General features: G+C 30.5%; 2 protein-coding genes across 2 annotated transcripts; one reads left to right on the top strand and one right to left on the bottom strand.

Annotated features, from left to right (window-relative positions):
- The first annotated feature begins 1,128 nt into the window (after positions 1 to 1,128).
- LOC105128655 (1-deoxy-D-xylulose 5-phosphate reductoisomerase, chloroplastic) lies at positions 1,129 to 6,094 on the top strand. Its single transcript, XM_011030419.1, has 13 exons — positions 1,129 to 1,257; positions 1,651 to 1,747; positions 2,066 to 2,244; positions 2,704 to 2,790; positions 2,963 to 3,088; positions 3,173 to 3,235; positions 3,557 to 3,706; positions 3,906 to 3,973; positions 4,347 to 4,458; positions 4,572 to 4,676; positions 4,844 to 4,965; positions 5,283 to 5,429; positions 5,723 to 6,094. The coding sequence occupies exons 1-13, from the start codon at positions 1,129 to 1,131 to the stop codon at positions 5,889 to 5,891; spliced, it is 1,554 nt and encodes a 517-aa protein (XP_011028721.1). The 3' UTR covers positions 5,892 to 6,094.
- A 10,723-nt stretch (positions 6,095 to 16,817) lies between these two features.
- LOC105128543 (uncharacterized) lies at positions 16,818 to 18,365 on the bottom strand. Its single transcript, XM_011030261.1, has one exon. It carries the CDS (start codon positions 18,029 to 18,031, stop codon positions 17,081 to 17,083), a length of 951 nt encoding a protein of 316 aa, XP_011028563.1. The 5' UTR covers positions 18,032 to 18,365; the 3' UTR covers positions 16,818 to 17,080.
- Between the last annotated feature and the right edge of the window lie 4,980 nt (positions 18,366 to 23,345).

Genomic DNA, 23,345 nt, shown 5'->3' with positions numbered 1-23,345 from the left:
GGTCAATCCATGGAATAGAGTTTTATGCTTTTTTCTTTTTTATAATCCGTGTTGTTTGCTCTTCAGCTGGGAAGTATTTGATTAATTGATAATTATTGGGGTAGAGAGCTACTTCTTTTGTAAAACAATCTAAATTGTATACATGGCGAGCATCAAAAACCCACAAGATACCTCTGCATAAAAACAAAACAAGGCTAATGGAGCATTAATAAATTTAGAAAAATAAATTGTATATAGAATGATAATTTAATTCAAACTTAAAGGATATTAATCTAAACCAACTTGAATAAATAAATTATTTTAAATAATTATATTACTTGGTAAGAATGTTTTTAAACTTTATTGAGATATATAATTGTACTATATAAATGTATATATAGAATATTTATGTTTTCTTAATCTAATATAATATATTCATATCTCAATATTAACTTAATACACACACACACTTTAAATATTATTTTATTATTTTATCTATTTGAATAATAGAAACCTCATAAATAAAATATAAATATCTAATTTTTTTACTCAATAAATAAATAAAATATAAATATATAAAAAAAAAACTTAATATACTTATAGTCGTTTTCCACCCTACTATTTAATCAATTGTAAACTGTAAACTCCATCTATTATAGCACCCCGAGGCACGATAGGTGCTCGAAATCACAACATACAGTAGTCCATTGGAAAATGGAAATGGCCTTTTTATATTCGTAGCTGCAGAACTTCGTTGACACAGTTTTGGGAAATGAAAATGGCCCTTGCACCATGAAATATTATTGAGTTTTTAATACAGTGAATTGCAGAAAAAAGAAAAGATAAATGGGAAATTTTTTATTTTTATGAAGATAAATTTGTTCTTGATGCATAAAACACTAAGAACAGATTCCCACTCAAACTTGAATGAATAAAAAGAGTAAATGAATAAAAAAAGAGGAAGAAGGAAGATTATGCCTTTTATATTATCTTCAAAAGTTGATAAAATACTAAGAAAATCCATCAATATTACCCTCATTTGTTGAAATTATGGGAGCATGTTACTGTTATTGCATCATAGTTCTGGAAAGCGATCCAAGGACAGTGAATGTGTTAACTATCGTTGACTCGTAAGAAGAAAACTGTTAAATGCTGACAGTATCAACATTACTGAAGGAAGGACGGGATCCTGACTCCAAAAAACTAAGCGAAATTCCACAACATGATTTGATTCCTGTGTCGTCCTTAATCACCCACTACCCCATGTTCAACGCTGACGTTTTTTTTTTTTTAAGATAGTATTTGGAAATCTGATGGTTAAAAATAAATGAAAATAACATCTTTTTATTTTTTAAAAATGATAAACAACCACTTCATCCAATCTTGCCCACTTCTAAGAGAACCAAAAAAACAAAAAAAAACCCCACAATTCACTAGCCACACATACCTTTCTTTAAATCAGTAGTGCTTAGTACTGTTATTTTTTGTTTGGTGCGCATGCTTTGTTATTAATACTATTATGTCCATGGCTATATTAGGCTTGACCCCCACTTGTAATTTTGTTCAAGAAGGAAAGGATTATATTTTTCTACTCTCTTCTTTCTCTCTCAGTTTCTTTGGATTTTGAATTCTTGAGCCACAAAATTAAGATACAGTACTGGTATTAACTAGCTAAGACAAGATGCACTTAATTTTCTTTCTCCAGCTGAAATCAAGGCTATCTCTTTCTTGGATTCTACTAAATCCAGTCACATACCTAAGCTTCCAGGTTTTTTTTTTTTTCCTACTCTTTTTTCTGTCTTTACTTTTCTGGGTTTTCCTTTTTGTTTCCAAGAAAAAAAGCTGGAAAGTTTTTCAGGAGGTAAGAACAAGAAAGTTGGATAATTTAGCTTTTGGGGTGTCATAGAAAAGGTTAAACATTTGAGAAAATGATGAATCGTTTGCTTTATGTATGAAAACGACTTTTTCGGTGACTCTTCAGTTTAACTACGGATAGTTTTGTTGAATACTTTGATTTCAATTTCATTGTTTTTGTCGTAGAAATGAAAAGGTTTGAAACTTTGGTTCTTGGTGGTGCCTAATATAGGTAGGCTTGGTTTGAAGAGGAAGGATTGTGGAGGGAGAAGAATTCAATGTTCTGTTCAGAATCAGAATCAGCCACCTCCAGCTTGGCCAGGAAGAGCGTTTCCAGAACCTGGACGCAAGACCTGGGATGGTCCTAAGCCTATATCAATTGTTGGATCTACTGGTTCCATTGGAACTCAGGTAGTTATATAATTTGGATATCAAACAAACTGTCCCAGTTACTGCAATTACATTTATGCTTTAAGGTTCTACTTAATTAGCTGCTGGTTTTTGAATATTTTGAAAGAGAATAAGCCAATGAGGCAGAAAAGCTCATGCGGTAGGAGGTTTATTGTTTCTGCTTGATAGCATTCTCTTTAAGGAAGAGGGGATGGTCGCTTTTAGCTTTCATTTTATGATAATTTGATTTTGGATAAATGTAGCCTTTATTGGGGTTGGGTATCCTCGCTTTTTATTAGGTCAATCGCTTAACCAAGAATAATTATCATTCTTCAATGTGCGTTGTCTTGTTTTTTTTTTTCCTCAGATTTTTCTTTTTTTTCCTCCAATATTTACTTTTAGTTATTCAAATCGAAAAAAATATAAGGCTGTGTAAACAAGTTCTATCCCTTCATGTTCAATCATTTGTATATCTCGCAGACATTGGACATAGTAACAGAGAATCCAGATAAATTCACAGTCGTGGCACTGGCAGCTGGTTCAAATGTTACTCTTCTTGCTGATCAGGTAATCAGACGGTTGTATGTTGTAAAGAACTTGCAATACCTTGATTGACAGATTATGTGCTTTGAACAGTGTGATTCCCAATCCATTCTTTAATTGAGTATTAAATCTGATGGCCTTTTCTCTCTCTCTGGCCTTTTCTCTTTTTCGCTTTTTTCTTTTTTTGGTTGTACAGGTGAGGAGATTCAAACCTCAACTAGTTGCTGTTAGAAATGAGTCATTAGTTGATGAACTCAAAGAGGCTCTGGCTGATGTGGAGGAAAAGCCTGAGATTATTCCTGGGGAGCAAGGAGTTATTGAGGTAGAATAACATCACATCTTTCTCTCAGTTTGTTTTGCTGGTGAAGCTCATCTTGTTATTAATTGCCAATTGACTTCTTTTCAGGTTGCTCGTCATCCAGATGCTGTCAGTGTAGTTACAGGAATAGTAGGTTGTGCAGGCCTAAAGGTGTAACCACAATTCTGATTGATCATTCTATTTTTAGTCTTTTTGCTCCATATAATCCAGAATATCTAAAATCTTTCTCGAGGTAGGATTTCATACGAGGGCCTTTAAAATAGGAAAAAAGTTGAGTGGTTTTTGAATATGTGATTTTGTGCTTTCCTCTTTTCATATTTTTCACTAAAGATGACGTTCTCTTTACTATTTTATCAATTGTCAAGTTTCTTGTTGAGGATTTGATATCAGTATTAAGGGTACAACCAATGCTTGTCAATTATTACTGACATGAAACTAACCTATCATAGTTTCTCTCTTCATCTATTTCAGCCTACTGTTGCTGCGATAGAAGCAGGAAAAGACATATGCTTGGCCAATAAAGAGACACTAATTGCTGGAGGTCCTTTTGTCCTCCCTCTTGCTCACAAATATAACGTAAAAATTCTTCCAGCTGATTCTGAACATTCTGCCATTTTTCAGGTATGAAAATATATTTATGCTGACAGTTAAGGCTTATCTGTTTAGATATAGATCTCAAATGCTTCTGATAATATTTCGAGCCCTAATTGGCAGTTCTTATCTATACCATTTTCATGTTCTTTGATAATTCTGTTAATGAATATAATCAATTCCATAAATATTAATTAGATAGAACTCAAAAGATATCTTCTTTCTTCAGTGTATTCAGGGCCTGCCTGAGGGTGCATTGCGGCGCATCATTTTAACTGCTTCTGGTGGGGCTTTCAGGTGTGAAATCATAATTTAATCAACAATCTTCAAGTTTTTAAGCTGAAATCTAAATGGGGCTTCAGTATTTTCCTTGGATATCTTGTGTCGTTATGTTTCAGAACTATAGATGCGTTCAGTAATTTGCAAAGTTTTGAGAAGACCTGTTTTCTTGGGCTCGAGAACCTTTAACTTGATTTACTTGCACCTCTCTCTTCACATCTATTTTCTCTTAAACTGCGAAGGTGACTTAAATTAATAAATTGACATCATCATATTGTTAGTACAGACATCTCAATAACCAATATTCTGGGGTGTTGCAGCTTCATCTTAAACCTTGTGAAATTATATGAAGCTGGGTTTAACTATTTGGTCATTTCCTTGGTGATCACAGGGATTGGCCTGTTGAAAAATTGAAAGAAGTTAAAGTAGCTGATGCTTTGAAGCATCCCAACTGGAATATGGGTAAAAAGATTACTGTAGACTCTGCTACCCTTTTCAACAAGGTTTGTTTGTGTTACCTTCTTGATTCTGAATTGCAATCACCATTTATGTATGGATATATTTCTGGAATATGGGTAAAAAGGTTGCAGTTATTTATTTATTTTTGTTTTGACAGGGTTTAGAAGTCATTGAAGCCCACTATTTGTTCGGAGCTGAATATGATAATATTGATATCATAATTCATCCACAGTCTATAATACATTCAATGATTGAAACACAGGTCTGACTCTAGAACTTATTCTTGTTAGCTGGCTTCCCCTAACTTATTGCACTTTCTGGCAGAGGCTCAATTGCCCATTTAAAATTTCTAGAGGCTTTGGACTATATACCGGACATATGCAAACTTGTTCTTTCCTCATCTTTGCATTGCCATCTGTTTCTTCACAGGATTCATCTGTTCTTGCACAATTGGGGTGGCCTGATATGCGCTTGCCTATCCTTTACACCATGTCATGGCCAGAGAGAGTTTACTGTTCTGAAATTACTTGGCCTCGCCTTGATCTTTGCAAGTTAGTAGCCTTTTTTCCCTTTCAAACTATAGTTTTAACACTTCCTTTTCTTTTCTTTGTTTTATGCATGTGATAGCCAATCCAATATGTGAAACTTCTCAATGACGATGTAAACAATAAGTCTTTTGTGATTCAATCTCTTCCCAGACATGATTGCATAAGCTGTATGCCTTTCTATTCTAGCTGAGCCGAAGTGATAGACAATGGAATTTGATATTGGTCTAGAAACACAAACACGCCGGCTACTCCCTTTTTTATATTATTATTATTATTATTATTATTATTATTATTATTATTAAATTAAATGGATGATGCAGGCTTGGATCACTAACTTTTAAAGCTCCCGACAACGTAAAATACCCATCTATGGATCTTGCCTATGCTGCTGGACGGGCTGGAGGCACCATGACGGGAGTCCTCAGTGCTGCCAATGAGAAAGCTGTAGAAATGTTCATTGATGAAAAGTATGTATTCATGCTATTTATTCCTTTAATCTAAAATATGCTGATGATAACAACAGCTTGTAGCAGCACCATTTTACTGCATAGCTATTTTCAGGAGGTTCAAAAATCTTATAAACAGTTAATTGTCTTAGCTATTTTTATCGTAAATAGTGGTGTGAGTCGCCCAGAAAATGTCATAAATACTGTAGCAGTGATTGTATGAAGCTGCACTATGTCAGTTGATGCATTAGGTTTTCCCCTTCTGAGTTTTTGAGTCCTTGGCTAACAAATAGTTTACCTGTTTTTCTTTCCAGGATAAGCTATCTTGACATTTTCAAGGTTGTGGAGCTAACATGTGATAAGCACCAAGCAGAATTTGTGGCCTCACCCTCCCTGGAGGAAATTATACATTGTGACTTGTGGGCACGAGAATTTGCTGCTAGCTTGCAACACTCTTCTGGTCCAAGTCCTGTTCTTGCTTGATTGCCCGCTTGCCAATGCCATGATGAGGAAGCGTCTAATTTTGAGGCTGGCAAGACATGCTGTATTCCTGCCAAAACTGGCATTCGTACTTGGGTTTGGGAGGGAATTGATTAGACTTATGACATAAATATTGAAATAGGCAACCAGAATATGTTCCCCCTTAAATACATGCTGATCGTATAAATGCATTCCTTGCATCCTTGTAAGGATCTTGGAAGTTACGGTCTGAATTTCCCACGGAAACGAGGATAAAAAATGCATTTTGCACTTAAGAGGAAAAATAAAGATCTCTTTATAGTCTTACACAGCCTTCTCTCGAAGATAAAACCATGATGGGCATTACTTGTATCTCTCTTTAATCATTGATATGGTATTCCCTTCCCAAGATCTTGGGCTGGCTGGCTGGCATCTTTTTCCAAGTCTAGCTGTGGGGCTTCTTTACTATCAAGCTTTGTAATCTTGTAATTAAGGCTCTTGGTTTAACTTAAATTAGTTTCCAGGTGAGTCTATTTCCATGTTCACGTAAATCTACGTCCAGGTAAATCAGCAAATTATGGGTCCCAAGTCGAAGTAATATGCTTTGAATGTCAAGTGCCTCGTTCATCCACAACTTTCACTTGGGATTTTGAAGCGTGGAGGAGACCGACTGTAATCCATTCCAAAACACGAGAGTATAGGACATGAAGTTGACCAGTGAAGCTTAATTGGTGCAGGTGTTCATTGACATAAAAGAGATAAAGGAAGGCGAAGGAGCTCATCGAGCTGTATCTCTATTACGGTTATTATTTCCTCTCATTAAAGATAGTATCGAGTTTGATTCAGAAAAGGTGAGTTCAAACATGCTTGTATGAATGAGGTCATTTCATGCTTTGACCTTACCGATGGGATCATCATGCGCAATATTGCATTATTAACCAAAACTAATATAGGAGGGATTAAAAGATATATAGAAGAAAAAAAAACCTAAAATTCCTTAACATTTCATTATACATATCTCGCATTTCACTGTGAATTCACATAATAAAATTATTATTTTATTCTTAAGCAACAAACTTATTTAACTTGATTTTAAGGATAAGAAAGTCTTTTTCATTGAATTTATTTATCATTACAGGAATAAACAATGTTAATTAGTCTTTTTATATTTTTATTATACAATATAATTATTAAATTACTCTTAAAAACAAAAAAATTAAACTTAAGTCAAGAGATTTTTTGAACTTTTGTACAATGACTTAATAAAATTAAAATTTCTTGGCTTTGGGTACAAGGGCAATTTCATTATTTTGATTGATCATTTTATATTTCTTATATAAAATCAAGGGTAATTGGGTCATTTTATTTGGTGAGAATTGAGATTTATTTTTTTTTATTTTTTTATATAATTATCTTATTTTTCTTTATTTTTTTTATTTTTTTTTATATAATTATCTTATTTTTCTTTTATTTTTACTTTATTAACAAATTAGATCATTGAGATGTTTTAGAAATATTATAAAGAAATATTTCCATAATACTAGCAATAGTTCATTTTTTGCATTGAATAATTATTGATTTTTTTCATTTTATTTGTTGTCAATATCTTATTTTCTAATCATATTATTTAATTAGTCAAGTTTATTAAACACATTTGATTTATTGACCAGAATCTCTTTTTTTATTATTTTTAAAAAATATTTATATTATCTTGATATCTTTTTTATATCAAAAAAAAAAGTTGAATTGTGGTGTAGCTTTGACCAACTATCTAATTTATATTGTATATTATGAGTGAAAACATTGTTCATTAAAAATATTTGTTTACTATTTTTCCCTTCCCACTTAAAAATATTGAGCTTGCTATTGAGACTAAAATAGTCTTTTCAAAAGGGCCTATTCATCATTTTTTATTTGTCTAAAGGTAGATTGGTCCCTGTAATTTAAAAATAAATAGCTAAATGATATTATTACCCTTAGAAGCAAATAGAAAATAACTTACATGGAAGGGTTTTTTGTCCTTTCAAATTTTCAAACACAATAAAATTATTCAACTACACTTGGACTTAAAAAAATTTAAATTATCATTTTGAACTTTTAACCTTGGTTTTGTTTTAGTACCCAATGTGACTAAGGGTTAGTTTGATCCTTTTTAGAGTATTAAAAATAATTTTAAAAAAATTGATATTTAAAAGAACACATCCCAAATATATGAGGAATGATTGTCATGTTCAAACGACTCGTGCAGTGTCCTGTAATTGTCTAAAATAATCCACTATCGTGTATCTTATATTATCGAATAGAGCCATTTCCAATGGGGTGGCAAATGGTGTTTAATGGCAATGAAGTTTTATCTTTCTCATTCTCTTTTCTCTCTCATAGACTTAATATTCATGTTGATTTGATCATCATTGATTTGTCTATAGATAGATTGTTCCATACAATTTAAAAATTAATAGCTAAATAACATTATTACCCTTAAAAACAAATAAAAAATAACTTATGTGGAAGGATTTTTTTGTTCTTTCCAATTTACAAGCGATGTAACTCAACTATATTTAGAACTAAAAAATTTTAAACTATCATTTTAGACCTTTTACCTTAGGTTTTTTTTTTGTGGTAGCAACCAACATGAACGATGGTTAGTCTAGTCTTTTCAAAATATTAAAAATAATTTTAAAAAGTTAACACTTAAAGAGCACATGCCAACTTGTGGGGAATGATTGTCATGTGGCTTATGCAACCTTCTCTAATGGCCAAAAAAAGTTCACCATTGTGTATCCTACACTGTCGAATAAAAGCAATTTCAATGAGGTGGTTTGTGCATGATATTTAATAGCAATAAAGTTTTATCTTTCTCCTTCTTTTTTCTTTTTCTTAGACTCGAGATTCATGTTGGGCCAACCAAAATTAAAAAGTGTCCTTCCATTTGCTTTGTATTTCAATTAGAATACACATATTTTTAATTGTTTTTTATTTATTTTAAATCTTTTTTGTGTGCATTTTTCTTTCCAATTTCGTTCCTTGGTAAAATTAAAAGGTGTCCTTCTGTTTTCTATTTATTTCAATTATAGTCCTTATGTTTTTAATTTTTCTTTGTTTGTTATAAATTATTTTTTTATTGATTTTTTTTTTAATTTTATTCTCTAACATTTGATTTAATTGAATTTTAATATAGAATTTAATTTTCATTCTTTTTATTACTATTTTTTAACATCATTTTCTTAATTGACCAAAGTCATGGATTTATTATGCCAACTCAGATTAACTTAGGATTTTAACATCATTTTATTTCATATAATTTCTAAATAAAATTTAAACATGTTTTTTGCATTTTTTTATAGAGTTTTTTAATTATAATATTATTAATGTAATATATGGCCTTTTTTTCACTTTTTAATTTGATGTAATTTCAACCCCTTAAAACAAAAAAAATAAAATAATTATTTAATCATTTTTTGAAGGTTTTTTTTTCACTTTAGATAGAAAATCCTCTTTATTTCAACCTAATTTTGGTTTGTCAACTTAGCACGATTGATTCACCATTAATCACGTTTTAATACATTTGTATTGGTAGGAAAACATAGATATATTTGTTAAAAAAAATGGTATTTTAATTTAAAAAAATTTCCCCATAACCATAACAAGCACACCAAGTTTTTATCCACGTTTCCGGTTTCGGTTTCCAACACAATATTTGACACATCCCAATCTTCATGGTGATGGCTATAATGATAACTTCACCTTTTTTTATATTTAAAATTAAGTAAAGTATTTATGTTCATTAAATTTACAAAAAAATAATAATTAATTAGACCGTTCCTTCAAGTTGTAAAAGAAGAAGAAGAAAATCTTAATTAATAGGTTTCGGTTTCCCCAATGATCTTTGGAGGTGAACACAAGTGCTCGACCACTCTTTTTTTTTTCTTTTCTAATCAAGAGGAGGGAAATTGTTTGTAACTCTTTCACACTCACACTCATTACAATACAGGAAACCTCCTTTTAGAATAGATATTACTCTATTATTAATTGAGTTATGAGAATGATGATACGAGTGAGTGATGAAGGGATCAAGTTAGAATTTTGAGATCATTGTGAATAAATTTGTTGTAGCCTATGACATTTTTTGTTTCTTTTTTCCATTTATCCTTCTTCATCTTATTCTTTATATTTTCAAATTAACTCTTTAATTTATTCTACTTTTGATTTGTTTACTATTCTTTTAATTATTGTATATTTTATTTGAAATAAATTATATTTTTTTTTTCAATTTCATTCCTTCATAATTTTTTCATCTTTTTATCTGTTAAATATTTAGCATGGTTATTCTTTTAATTGTTATTTATTTTATTTGAAATGATTTTAATTTTTTTTTACAATTTTATCAAACTTAAGTTTTTTTCCAATCAAATATGCTATGTTTTTGTTTTTCATGAAATCTTTTCTAAATTGATAAACTTTTTAATTGAGTTCACATCTAGGATTTAACAAATTATAAATTTAAGAAATAAACCCAACTTTATAAGGTCAACTTGGGTTTACATTTTTTTTTTCTTAATTTTAAGCTTATATTTTTCCACCTTCATCCTTTAGTATTTATTTAATTCAAGATTAAGCTCTGTTTTTTTATTTGCTTTTTATGATATTTCTTAGTAATTTTAAAAATAACACACCTTATCTTGGGTTTTTTTCTTTATTAAATTTATATTTTTAAAAAAATTATTTTTAAATTAAATTAAATTAATTGATTAAATATAGGCATAGGATACTCACTCCATGGTATTTTTTTCTTTGTTTTTTGAGTCATTACTCTAACAATATATACAATTTTTTTTAGTGTTGTCATGCAGCTTTTCACAATAGTATTTGAGTCGTTTTCATTAACTCGTTTTAGTTGTTGATCAATGTCATAATTGAGCAATGATAAGCCTTCGAACATCTTTTTTTTTTTTTCTTTTTTAGGATATTATGAGCAATTTATTTTTTTATTATTAATTATAGCTGATTTTTTTTTGTGTTTTTATTATTGATATTATTTTTAATTATATTATTAAATTAATCGAGTTTATTTATTCTAGTAAAGTTGATAAACTCTATCTTAGATTTTTCTTACCAGCGTGAAAACATTAGCGTACCCTTATGTAACCGGAGACATATAACTATTTTTATTCTGATTAATGTTTTGAATCCTTTGTTTTGATTTCTGTTCTTGCATCTGAGTGCTCAAGGGTATCCCTAACAGTACCATTTTGATCTGCTCCGATAGTCCATCCATGTGTTGTTTAGTTAGTTACAACAATTGTAAGATGGTTTTATTTATTTTATTTATCCATTAATATTTTAAAATTCAACATATTTGTCAATATTATCCTTTTAGTATTTTTTATTCGGAATATTTTTTTTAATTTTGTGTATTATTTTATTTTATTGATTTGAGATTTGGGGAAGTGTTGGTTCGTTAATCCCATTTTTTAATTGTGTTTTGAAGTTGAATAGTACTTTCTTTCTTCATTTCTTTCTAAATAAGCGAATTTGGGATGAGCCAATTCAACCACTTGTAAGCACTTATTTATTTATTTATTTATTAATCTTTGATGTTTAGAAGTTGAACCTTAGCTAACTAGGTGAAACTAGATCGATATATTAAAATGTAAAACTTTTTTAGTTATAATATATTCCTTTTATAAGATTTAAACTTGATTTTTTTCTAAATAAATTATTTTAATCACCCATATTAGTCTATAGATGTGTGTATGTCTATTTTATCTTAATAAATTAGAATTGGTTTATGCTAAATTTAATTGTCTATTATGGTTTTGTACCTGCATGGAGTGTGGATGTGATTATAGTTGTTTTTCAAAGTATTTTTTATTTAAAATCGGTTTATGTTAAATTTAATTGCTTATTATGGTTTTGTACCTGCTTGAAGCGTGGATGTGATTATAGTTGTTTTTTAAAATATTTTTTATTTTAAAATATATTAAAATAATTTTTTATTTTAAAATTAGCACATAAATAATTTAAAATATATAAAAAATATTACTTTTTAAAAAACAATTAAATTTTTAAAAAACACGATTATCTCGAGTTTCTAAAGCTCATGAAGTTTCTATTACTTGTAATTGATATAAAGGTGAGCGATGAGGACTTTTCTTTTAAGCATGGTTTCAAAATCACTTTATCTTTAGTATTGACTAGTTATTTACCAAATAATAAACACGCATGACAGGTTGGATAACTAAGCTTTAAAGTATGACTAAGCATAAATGTTTCCTTAAGCTGGAAACACAAAGAAACTCATCTTTTATATATATATATAAAAGATAATAAGATAAAAAGAAAATCATTACCTTAAAATCTCCACGTCCCCTGAGAAAATTCTTTGAAGAAAAATTGAAATTAAGAAAATCTTGAAAGTATTTATTGTGCTATAACGAGTCGCAAATTCCCAACCCCGTTGTATCTTGCCACAAAATACTCTGCAAATTATGTATTTCTTTTCTTATCATCCATTTTAGATTCGTTTTTCCTTTAGTTTTTATGTCAAAAAATAGAAAAAAAAAAAGGAAGGAAAAAAATAATATAGAAAGATTGATGGAAAGAGAAACTCCTTTTGTAACAAATTAATATTAAATTAATTATAGTGAAGACTAATCAAGAGGTTGATTAATTAGTTTTTAAAACTAGATTAAATGTTTAATTCATTTGGAAAAATTAGAGAAATTAGTCTATAATTTACTCTCTCTTTTTTTAATAATGCCTCGGGCTATAAACACAAAAAACTAATAATCTAAGGCAATTGGTTCTTTTTATTATACAAGTGATATAACCATGACTGGACATATACTATGAATTTAGAAATTATTCTAAAGAGCAAAGATACATTGTCGGTGCATCTAATTCTTTTTGGGATTGATCACCTTTTCTCAATCATGTTGATCAGTGCCTTCTTGGTTACTTCTTCAAGCCGTTTCTCGTTTTGTTTGGTAGCAGGGGATTCATAATACTTCGCGTAGTTGCTGGCTGCTACTTAACCTCTCTGTTCTTGCTGTTAAACAAGAGGAAGATATGCAATGAATGCCTGCACTAAAAGACAGGACGAATCATGTATGATTTCAATAAACAGCCCATTAAATACGGATGTTTTACCCTTTTTTTTTGTTTTATAGTCTCCATCCAGCTCTACCTCTACTCTTTCTTGCTACAAAGCATCGATTCATTTTTTTATTTAGGGCTGTAACCAATGCACCAAGGGAGAAGAAAACAATATCTCATGTCACAGGGTCCAGCAGGATCATTCCTAGGGATTATGCTCTTTGATAAATCATACTCAATTTAAAGTAAAACCAATATAATGCATATATGCTTCATATCTATTAGACCTACCTTCTAAAAGGGCGTTGCTTTACTTCTTCATAATTGATTTAGTGTGTACAGGGTAGTGATATATTTGAACATCTTGAGGAAAGGACAGTACAAAGACAAGTTCAGATCCAACCATTAGGTATGAAACCAATGACTTAGCACTAAGATGTGTCTTTTCCCACGAATTGGAATTGAGTAATCCATATCATTCCGATACTTTAGCCCTCGTGACCCGGAAACAGACACCCTGCCATTTTCTGAGGAAAGTGTAATCATAGCGTGGGGTTTGTGTGAGCATGGCCAGCTATTCATTGGGAATCCAGCTCAAAGGGATGAATATCTAATCATGTATAAGTTTACAGAGATCATTTATTCAAACTGTATTCTTCACAATATTGTAAGGAGAATAATTGACAATGGCAGAGTTGCAATACAGACAATGACCCAGAGAATATGTACATGCACATTGTTGATAATGGTAGAGTTGCAATACAGACAATGACCCAGAGAATATATGCACCTAAGCATTTTGGATAATATGAGATTGATTTTCTTTCATTTCGCACTTGTGAGAGCAGCTTTGCCCTATTGCCCCTTCAGGAGAAGAGAGGTCTGCTGCCCTGTTTTCAGATAATACGAGATTGAGAAAAAATTAAGAAACAAGGCAAAAGCTGTAAATGGGAAAGAGGTTCTTCAGTACAGTGGAGGTGATGTGGAAGTTATGGATGGTCTCAAAGCTGATTTGGATTGGTACCCATGAAATATTAGATACCTTTGGGTGCCAGTAAGTTACAGGCATCGTATGCTCGAACAGAGATAAAAGGGAGGTTGTGAAAATTCTTTATGGGGCTGGCAGAATAGCTAATTGGTACAAAGCAAAGCTCACCAAAATCACCCTCTGTTTAGCTTTTTCTAATTGTTATTCTCATTTTGATTGATCCTTTTCTGATTCTTGGTTATGCAGATAGAGTGGAATTATGGTGGCACTTGCAGGAAACGCACCTCTCCATGTTCTGGGGTCATTTGTCTACGCAAAACTCCAAAAATTCTATATGATAGCTCTGATTTTAGTTTCTAGATTTTCTAGCAGTTTCCAGTTCAGGTTTTGACTAAATCCTTGCTTCATTTCCCTTTTCTTCTCGACAAAATCTTCAGATTTCATCAGCTCCCACTATACCCGGAGGACGAGAGGGTGAACTTCTCCTTTTCACTTTACACATTTTCCTAGGTTTATTGGAAGCTTTAGCAGTGGGATTGACATTGCGACTACTACGATATGACAAAAGGCTGAAGGCCAAGGCCAAGACCAAGAGCTTTCGGCACCATGCAGGGGAGGCCCAATCTGGGGGACACAAAATATTGCTGTCTGTGAGGTGTTGGGTTCCCTTTCATTTCATACCTGCATCGTCAAACCTGCTCAGCACTCGCAAATTGCAAACCCCAGTTGGATTTTTAACTTTTGACATGAGATTACCTAAAAAAGTGCAAACCCCATTATCTGGATTTACTGGTGCTAACTTTCTTGGTGATGCTATAACAGTACTGCATCTTTCCAGCTCCTTCTTGCCTGCTTCCACTCCATTTCCCATCACATTAACCAGATAAATCTAACATGAAAGCAGCTTGGGAATGCGATTTCCAAATGTCAACTTATAATCATATTGTTGTGCTCTAATATGAAAGCAGCTTAGGAATTAACGAGATCTCCAACTTGTAATTATGTGATGCTGTGGTAGAGAGGGTTAACAAGATATAAGGTATTTAATTCTAAGAAAAACTAAAAAAACAATAGCATTGTAAAGTTATTGGAAGAAAATCAGGTTTGTAATTTCTTAATTCAACGATAAACAGCTAAAAGTCTAAAAATAATTTAAATATTTTTTTCCCTTAACACGAGAGAAATAGATAATTAGCAACAAATCATCCTTAACTCCAGAAATAATCAAAACCCTAAATGAAAACAGAAATAAATAAACAGGGAAGCTATGATTCTTAATAGATTTTGACTTTGAAAAACCTTTAGATCCATTGAATAAATTCGAAAAAAAAATTGATATAATTTGTATCAGTTAGACCATCGAGTAAAATATTATCATGACCTAAGTTAGACCCTCGAGTAAAATATAATTATGACCTAAGTGTGTGCTTTGCCTTCTACAAAGTCTTCTTAAGCCTTTTTCCTTTCCATCCAACCCTTAAAATTAGCAGCTAATTGTCTCGCTTTTGTTTAAAATACTTGCAACGCAAGAAACCTTTTTTTAAAAAAAATATTATCATGAAATTCAGATACCTAATTTTGTCTAGCAAGGAATCCTTTAATTAATGGATTTTCAGTTCATATATATATAATACATTTAGCTGAGAGCTAGTTAATTATAAACAAATAAATCCACTTGATTAAACAATGATTAATTGGATCAATCATGCTTCCACTCAACAAGCCAGATGACTCCTCAAAACGGTGAGCACGGACAAACGCTTGTCTTGAACTCTTCCTCCTGTTTACCCATTCACATAATTTTATTATTATTATTATTATTATTATTATTATTATTATTATTATTATTATTATTATTATTATTATTATTATTATTATTATTATTATTATTATTATTATTATTATTATTATTATTATTATTATTATTATTATTATTATTATTATTATTATTATTATTATTATTATTATTATTATTTAAATTGTAGGTGAAACGATTCAAATGAAACATGACTTTCAACATTTAAGAAATATATAACTTGATTTCTCAGATTAAATCACCCCTTCTAGAATTAAGATTTAGGATGCATGCACGCTGGAACAGAGCAGAACAACACACCAACCTTAGACCGTGACAGGAATTATGATCTTTCATGTGCCAATATCATTACAATATTGAGAAATAAACAAAATCATGATCACGTGGATCAATGGTCAAATGTTCGGCACTACAATACCATAAAAAAATAAAAAATTGTGGGTGGAAACTAACTTGCAACAGGCCAGCCTAGCTAATTAAGGATTCTCTGCATTACAATGTGAATGGTGCCTGCCTAAATGGCCGCCCTCGTGAAACTTCTTCTTCCTCGTTGGTAAACGCAGTTTGGTCTTGTTCACCCGTAGCACACCTAAATTAGGTATGGCATTATTACCGTGTGAGATAGAATTTTCTAAATTCAGCAACATATCTATTTTGACCATACAAATATTCTACCTATAGGTTATGATCCCAGTTGCCAGAAGATGGGAAAATTCTATAGAGAAATTCTACCTCCAGGCTATGATTCCGGTTGCCGGAAGATGGGAAAATATATAATTCTTGTTAGGTTTCGGGGTAATTTTTATTTGAAAATATATGTTTTTGATATAAGTACTTTAAACAATTTAAAAACATCTAATAAATTATTTTAAAACAAAAATATATGAAAAAGAATCAATTTTTCCTAAAACATCTTTAACCTTTACTTTTCATTTTAATGTTAGCTCTTATTTGACAAGGGTTGGGAGCCGACACTTGTTACTTTTCAAAAAGTTATCCCATTGACTTCTATTTAGAACAACACGCAAAACAAAAACCTAAATGAAAATGTAAAACCCTAATTTGAATTTGAATTGCTCTTGGAGTGAGCTTTCAATAATATCAAACAAATAAAATTAAACGATTGAATTGAATATATACAAGAAAGATATCTATCACAACACTTAATTGTATGTACACAAAATTGAAATCCCTCATTGCTATTAACACTGGAAATCATAATTCGCTGATAAAACCCCCCCAAAAAAATTAATAAAATCATTACAATACACCCAAAACTTTTTGTTTTGAAAAGAAAAAAAGCACCTCCACCTCTCAAAATGGATGAATATTCCTGCCCACCCCTCTAACGTTAGACATAAAACCCACCAAATCTGGCCGGTATGGCAAATACGACCGGCGTTTCTCACCTTCTTTACCCTTCACATAGTACTGTTGTTGAAGTTGAAATAAACCTCCGGCTCCTTTCACTTCTTTCCTTTTCTCTGTACTGTCTTTATTAATATTTTTATTATTTTTTTTACCGTCATGATCATCACTACCAAATCTCTTATGGCCGCCACTCTTCTTGTTATGAGGCGTCAAGAATACAAAAGTGTCCTTACCATCGCTATTGCTCCTGTGCAGCAAGTCTTTAAACTTCCATCTCTTTGAATTAGACCCGGTAGAGCTGCTCTTCTTGCAGCTCCCTAGAGATCCCTCTTCCTTCTTTGCTGTCCACACACAGTAAGTCCCAGGTTCTGCACTGTCTATATCGTCAGCTTCCGATGAAGAACAAGAAAGCGTTTCACGGTCCTCGTAGAAGAGCTTCTTGAGGGGTAATCTATTTGGTTTCTTGTTATCCTGAGTATTGGTTGAGGTCTTGGATTTGGGTAGGGATTCTTGGTCGTCTAAGAGCAACTTGGTGTTAAATAAGGGGTAGAAGGGTCTGATTTGGCCGTTGTAAAAGATATCATCAGCTGAACTTGGAGAGAATTGTGGTTCTGGCTTACTTAGAACTGCAAACTCGAAGTCGTCGTCGTCCTCCTCCTCCTCCTCCTCGTGGTCGTTCTCGCCCAATTCGTTGTCGTTCTGGGGGTGGTTGTTTTCTTCCCCTTCATGCACTCGCCAAGAGAAAATGTTGTTGTTAGAGTCCTCTGGTTGTTCTGATTCGCTAGTGAATTCCAGGACGACTCTCGCTGCAATTTCTGCTAGCTTGCTCGAAGAATAGGAGTTGAAGCTTGGAGAGCTTGGGGAGAGGGTGATTAGAGGACTTCTTGCTTGCATTTTGGAGCTATATTTGCTTAAATTTGACGGGGAGGAATTATAATTTCCCTGTGTTCTGGAGCTGGGTTTCTTTAGTTCTCGAGAGAGGTGGGGAGAGAGCAAGTGGGAGATTTTGGGATGATAAAACAAGAGTGGATGGTTGTATCTTTGTGGAAGTGAAAATCAAGGGGAGTCCTTTGGATGGGAGAAAAGGAGAGGAAGGGGAAGACGCTCTTTATAACGGTAGAGGCGGCAAGGTGTGTTGTATAGGTTGTGATTGGTGTGATTTCTGAGAAGGTGAGGTGTGGGCGACACATAAAGTAAAACTGGATTCACTTATCTAAAATGTCCACCTTTTGTCTTTTCTTAAGGTTCCATGTTCTTGTTTACCCCCCCCCCCCCTGGCTATCTAAAATGTCCACCTTCTCTCTCTCCCCTCTTCTAGAGAACAACTTTTCTTGATTCACACGGTGCCTGAGTCTTCGTCTTTACGTGGGAAGAGTATAAGGATTCACACATGTTTCATTTGATTCTACACTTTTCCTTAATCTCTCTCTCTCTCTCATTTTTAATCTAGATCAATATATGGCCTCCAACACTGCAGTTAATTGATGCTTTTTTGCTATTAATTGTAATTAAGTTGGGTTGGCCATTAATTTTGGGATTTTAGCGGTGTCACTACCAAAAAATTTCATAAATATAAATATAAATATAAATATTAATCAAATATTTATATAAATAGATTAAGTTGAATTTTACCAATACAATATTCTCTTGCTATATTTGTTAGTAAAGAGCGACATGACCATTCTTTTACTATATACTAAAAGAATTATAATAAAAAAAATTAAAAGACATAATAACATGTCATTTATATAAATAGTATTACCGACGATATTAAATATCATTAATAAAATTCTTTTGTAAATCCATCAGTAATTATTTTTTTATTTGATACTATTTATTATGTTAATTAGAGAGGGTATCACTGATAGATTAGTTCTATTGGTATATTACAGAGAACTTTAAAATTGTTTACTTCTTAATTGCATTGTTCATAATGTTATAGAATTGTTTACTTTCTAATTACATAGTTAATTACTACTCTTTACACACGAAATCATCGATGAATTAAAAAGTTATTGGTGATATTTGAAGAGTTTCTAAAAATTTTAGATTAGATTAGATTGAAGATTTAAATTAAATCTTACAAATGAAATTACTGATGGATTCAAAATTCCTTGATGATTTTCGAGGGGTTTCTGAAAACTTTTAATTAAATTAAAATTTTAAATTAAATAATACTGATAGAATCACTGGCAAAATAAATAGAAATATAAATACTTATTTATTAGTAAAACTATCAGTAAAAAAACCCTAATAAAAAGATCAAAATCCCTTATTTAATAACAAATGCACCTCCTCCTCCTTCTCTTCCACCTCTTCTTCTGTATAAAACATCAATGTCCCTTTGTTTCTATCTCTTCTCTTCTTCTTTAAGTGTGGGTATATCTTTTCATTTCTTCTTCTTTTTTCTTTTTAGTTTTTTAATTAATATACTTTATGAATTTTGTTTTCTTTTCTCTTCGTAGCTTCACTCGTAATTAAATTAAGGTAAAATTTTTCTTTTTTTCTTTTTTTTAGGTTTTTTTATATTATATTTTTTTATTTTAAATTTTTTTATTCTTAATATAATTATATGAATGTTGTTGTAGGATTTTTTTTCATGTGAGATCAATTTTGTTGGATTTTGTTTTCAATTTTGTTGATCAATCTCAATTAAATTAATTTATTTTTTGCTAGATTATGGATTCTAAATTAGGTGAAAATATTTTTCAGTTGATTTATTTATTTGTTATTATTGGTGTTTATTTTTTAGAATTATTGTTTTTCTAGTTTTATTAAATAGATTTTTTTAAAAATATTTTTAATTGATTATCGATAGTATACTAACACATTAAGTTTATCAATATATTCTAAAAATTATTGTAAATATCATTGCATCACTATCTAGTCACTAACGTAATTACTTTTAATATTTTTGTTGATTATATAGAAAATTTCTTAGAAAATATATTAATAAAATAAAAAAAGTAAAAATGTTTTCCTAACACGTTTTTTTTATTAGTAATTGCATTAGTAATGAAGTCACTGATGTATCAAAAAAAATATTAATAAAAGTTTTATCGATAAAAAATATATATCTACGAATCTTTTAGTAAATAATAATATAAATCCTAACATAAAATTTCGTCATTAAATCTCAAGTTATTGTAATTTGCCCTGTTCTTGTTATTAATACTGTTCTTTGTTTTTAGCTTCGTAGCCCAAACTTAGAATCACCATGATACGTCAATCTTTCCAACCACGCAGCTTACAAATTATTAAAAATGAAGAACATGAATGGAAATTTCTTGTTATGATAATTGTGTCCATTGGTACTGTCATCCTCTTTCATCAATATCGAAGTATTTGTCTTCTTCTCTTTTTTCTTGTCAATGCGGCTACTGATAGAGATGTTATGTGGCGGTGTATAGATAATAGATTTTGAGATTTGAATAAAATTTATTTTTAAGATATTAATTGTACTTATTATATATATATATATATATGTATATTTAAATCAATGTGATTATAGAATTTAAAAACAATTCTTCAAATAAATTATCTAATTAACTTTACAAGAGATGTTATGTATAATTAATTAACTAATTATGAAGAATAAAAAAATTATTTATTTTGTATGATATCAAATGCCAAGTAATCAAGTGCCAAGTATCATTATATATATATATTGGTTTGCTTCAAATCTTGTTGATTTAATATCCTTTACATTGTAAATTACAATAAAACCTCTCATCTTTTTAAGACAAGATAAAAATATTTTTATTTCTATACATAATTCACAAGCTATTTTATAACACGAGATTAATTGTCACTTAGAGACATTGATACCGTGATTTTGTGAGGTAGGCAATATTTTTACTATAGGGTCGGTTGGCATGAGATGAGACTGAGACCTCAATTGTGCTGTGAGAAATCGTCGGGGCACCACGTTTCACAAAAAAATTATTATTATTATTATTTAATTTGTATGTATTTTTAAATCGTTTTATTATACTAATATTAAAAATAATTTTTAAATTTAATTTGTATGTATTTTTAAATAGTTTTATTACACTAATATTAAAAATAATTTAAAAAATAAAAAAATTATTTTAATATATTTCTAAAAAAATAACACAATAAAAATTAACTCATCCAGTACTCCCAAACACCTAAACACAGGATGGAAAAGCCAGACGGGATTTATATCGTGCGATGGGAAATATTGTCGGTTTAATGATTTTCCTACAGAGATTGTTATTGGTGTGTTTTTTTTTCTTTTTTTTTTTTTCTGGGGTGATGCTACAACCTATAACTAACGGTGGCCACCACTGCCTTGGAGGACACCCATCGCTCTCAGCCCAGGGATGATGCTTAACACCTGTGTAGCTTACAGGCCTCACACGTCTCTCAGCTAAGATCCCACCGTATTGGCTTCAAGCCACGCAGCTTCATGAAATTAATGACAAGCACGCTAGCATTAAACAACCTCCTTTTGTATTCAAGTTTTATAAAAATATATATATATATATATATATATAAAAGAAAAATCAGATGCATTTACGTACTCCCAGCAACGACGATACATGCGTGTATGCTTAGGGAAGCAGAGAGCGTGGGGGGCTAGAAGAAAAGAAAAAAGAAAAAAAATCAGAAAGCTTGATCTGCAAATGGGTGTGTGTGTTCTAGAAGAGGATGGCATGTTGGGGATTGCAGGTGGTGATTTTTTTATTTTTTTTTTATTTTTTTTTGGTGGTGATTTTGATAGAAAAGGATTGTGTTTTATAAAGATAAATAAGAAGACCATTCAACCCTAAAGAGAGTTTTAATTCTGTGTGTCTTAAGATAGTCAATACTACTCTGTTTGGTAAAAGAACTCGTTGTTTGACAATAAATAAAATAAATTATAGGTAGTGAGTTCATCACGTGTTTGGTGAGGTTGTGATTACCCCCTACAACGATATTTCATCTTATTTACGAAATCAATTAAAATCTGGCTGATATATATATATATATATATATGCAGTATCACGTGGCATCATCTCTCGTAGTCCTCCTCTCAATTGCCCCATGAATTCACGTAGTGAAATTGGTTTTTTCTTTACTTTTTTCTTTTTATTGAGTTTTTTTTTTTCAATTCAATCCTTATATATTGATCTTTATAGACTTCTCACGTAGTAGAAAAACATCCTGGAATTGGTTTTGCGTTTAATTATGTGAGAAATTGGTTGTTTTTTTTTTGTTTTCGAAGAGATTTTACTATTAGAAAAATGAAAAAAATAATAAAAAAGCCAATAAAAAATATTTTGTTATTATTTAAACACAAATTGCAATAGAAAAATACCATTAGTAATTTTCAATGAAAATAACCATGAAATAAGAAAATCATCACTATTGTTGACATGTTTAAAATGATTTCAAACATGAGAGTCCTTTCTTCTTCCCCAATCTCTTCTTCTTTGATTTCAATTCAAACCCTAACTCAATTTCTTCAAGTTTTAGACAGTCCCCCCTAAAATCCAACCACCCTATCAATTAGCACCAACACAACTCCCCTTTCTTGGTTCCAATTCTTGTTAAGTTTTAGTCCATTGAGTAAGTACACTTACGTATTTATATTTAAATTTAATTTATTAAAATATGTTTGTAGTTTTTTAATTTGGTTTTATATTTAAGTGTGCTGGTTATTTTATAATGATAATTTTTTATTAATATATAATTTATATTTTAGGGAAAATTGATTTAATTTTTATTTAAAGAAATTGTATATGCTTCGTAACTTAGATATGTTAGAATTGAAAAAATAATGAGTAATTTAATGGGTATAAGTTATTTTGTGCTAATTTTATAGTTAAGTTAAAAATTTAGGGAAAATGGATTTCATGTGGGATTGATAATAACTAAAGGTATTAATTTATGTTGAAAAAATTTGAATAGAAAAAATAATGGCTAATTGATAATAATTAGACTATTATTTGATATTATGATTTATTGGTGATAGTATAATATAAAAATTTATGATATTTATGATTGAGATAGTGATAGTGATAGTGATAGTGATGGTAGTAGTTATAATAATAATATTTATAATAATAGTTATGATAATAATAATAATATATGTGGTAGAGAAAATGGTTGTTATAGTTGGTGTAACCCATTTTTGGGTCCTCGTGTAATATATATATATATATATATATATATAGAGAGAGAGAGAGAGAGAGAGAAATAA

This window comes from Populus euphratica, unplaced genomic scaffold (genome assembly GCF_000495115.2).
Source record: "Populus euphratica unplaced genomic scaffold, PopEup_1.0 scaffold111.1, whole genome shotgun sequence".
NCBI classification, from domain to species: domain Eukaryota; kingdom Viridiplantae; phylum Streptophyta; class Magnoliopsida; order Malpighiales; family Salicaceae; genus Populus; species Populus euphratica.
Note: the sequence above shows the minus strand (reverse complement) of the source record. Positions and strands in the feature narration are given on the sequence as shown.

What these genes read in the sequence shown, in the direction of transcription:
- LOC105128543 (XM_011030261.1), bottom strand. Translation starts at nt 18,031, where the DNA reads ATGCAAGCAAGAAGTCCTCTAATCACCCTCTCCCCAAGCTCTCCAAGC.
- LOC105128655 (XM_011030419.1), top strand. Translation starts at nt 1,129, where the DNA reads ATGCTGACAGTATCAACATTACTGAAGGAAGGACGGGATCCTGACTCC. An exon ending in TCACATACCTAAGCTTCCAG is followed by an intron (nt 1,748 to 2,065) that starts GTTTTTTTTTTT and finishes TGCCTAATATAG; the next exon opens with GTAGGCTTGGTTTGAAGAGG. An exon ending in GGGAGCAAGGAGTTATTGAG is followed by an intron (nt 3,089 to 3,172) that starts GTAGAATAACAT and finishes ACTTCTTTTCAG; the next exon opens with GTTGCTCGTCATCCAGATGC.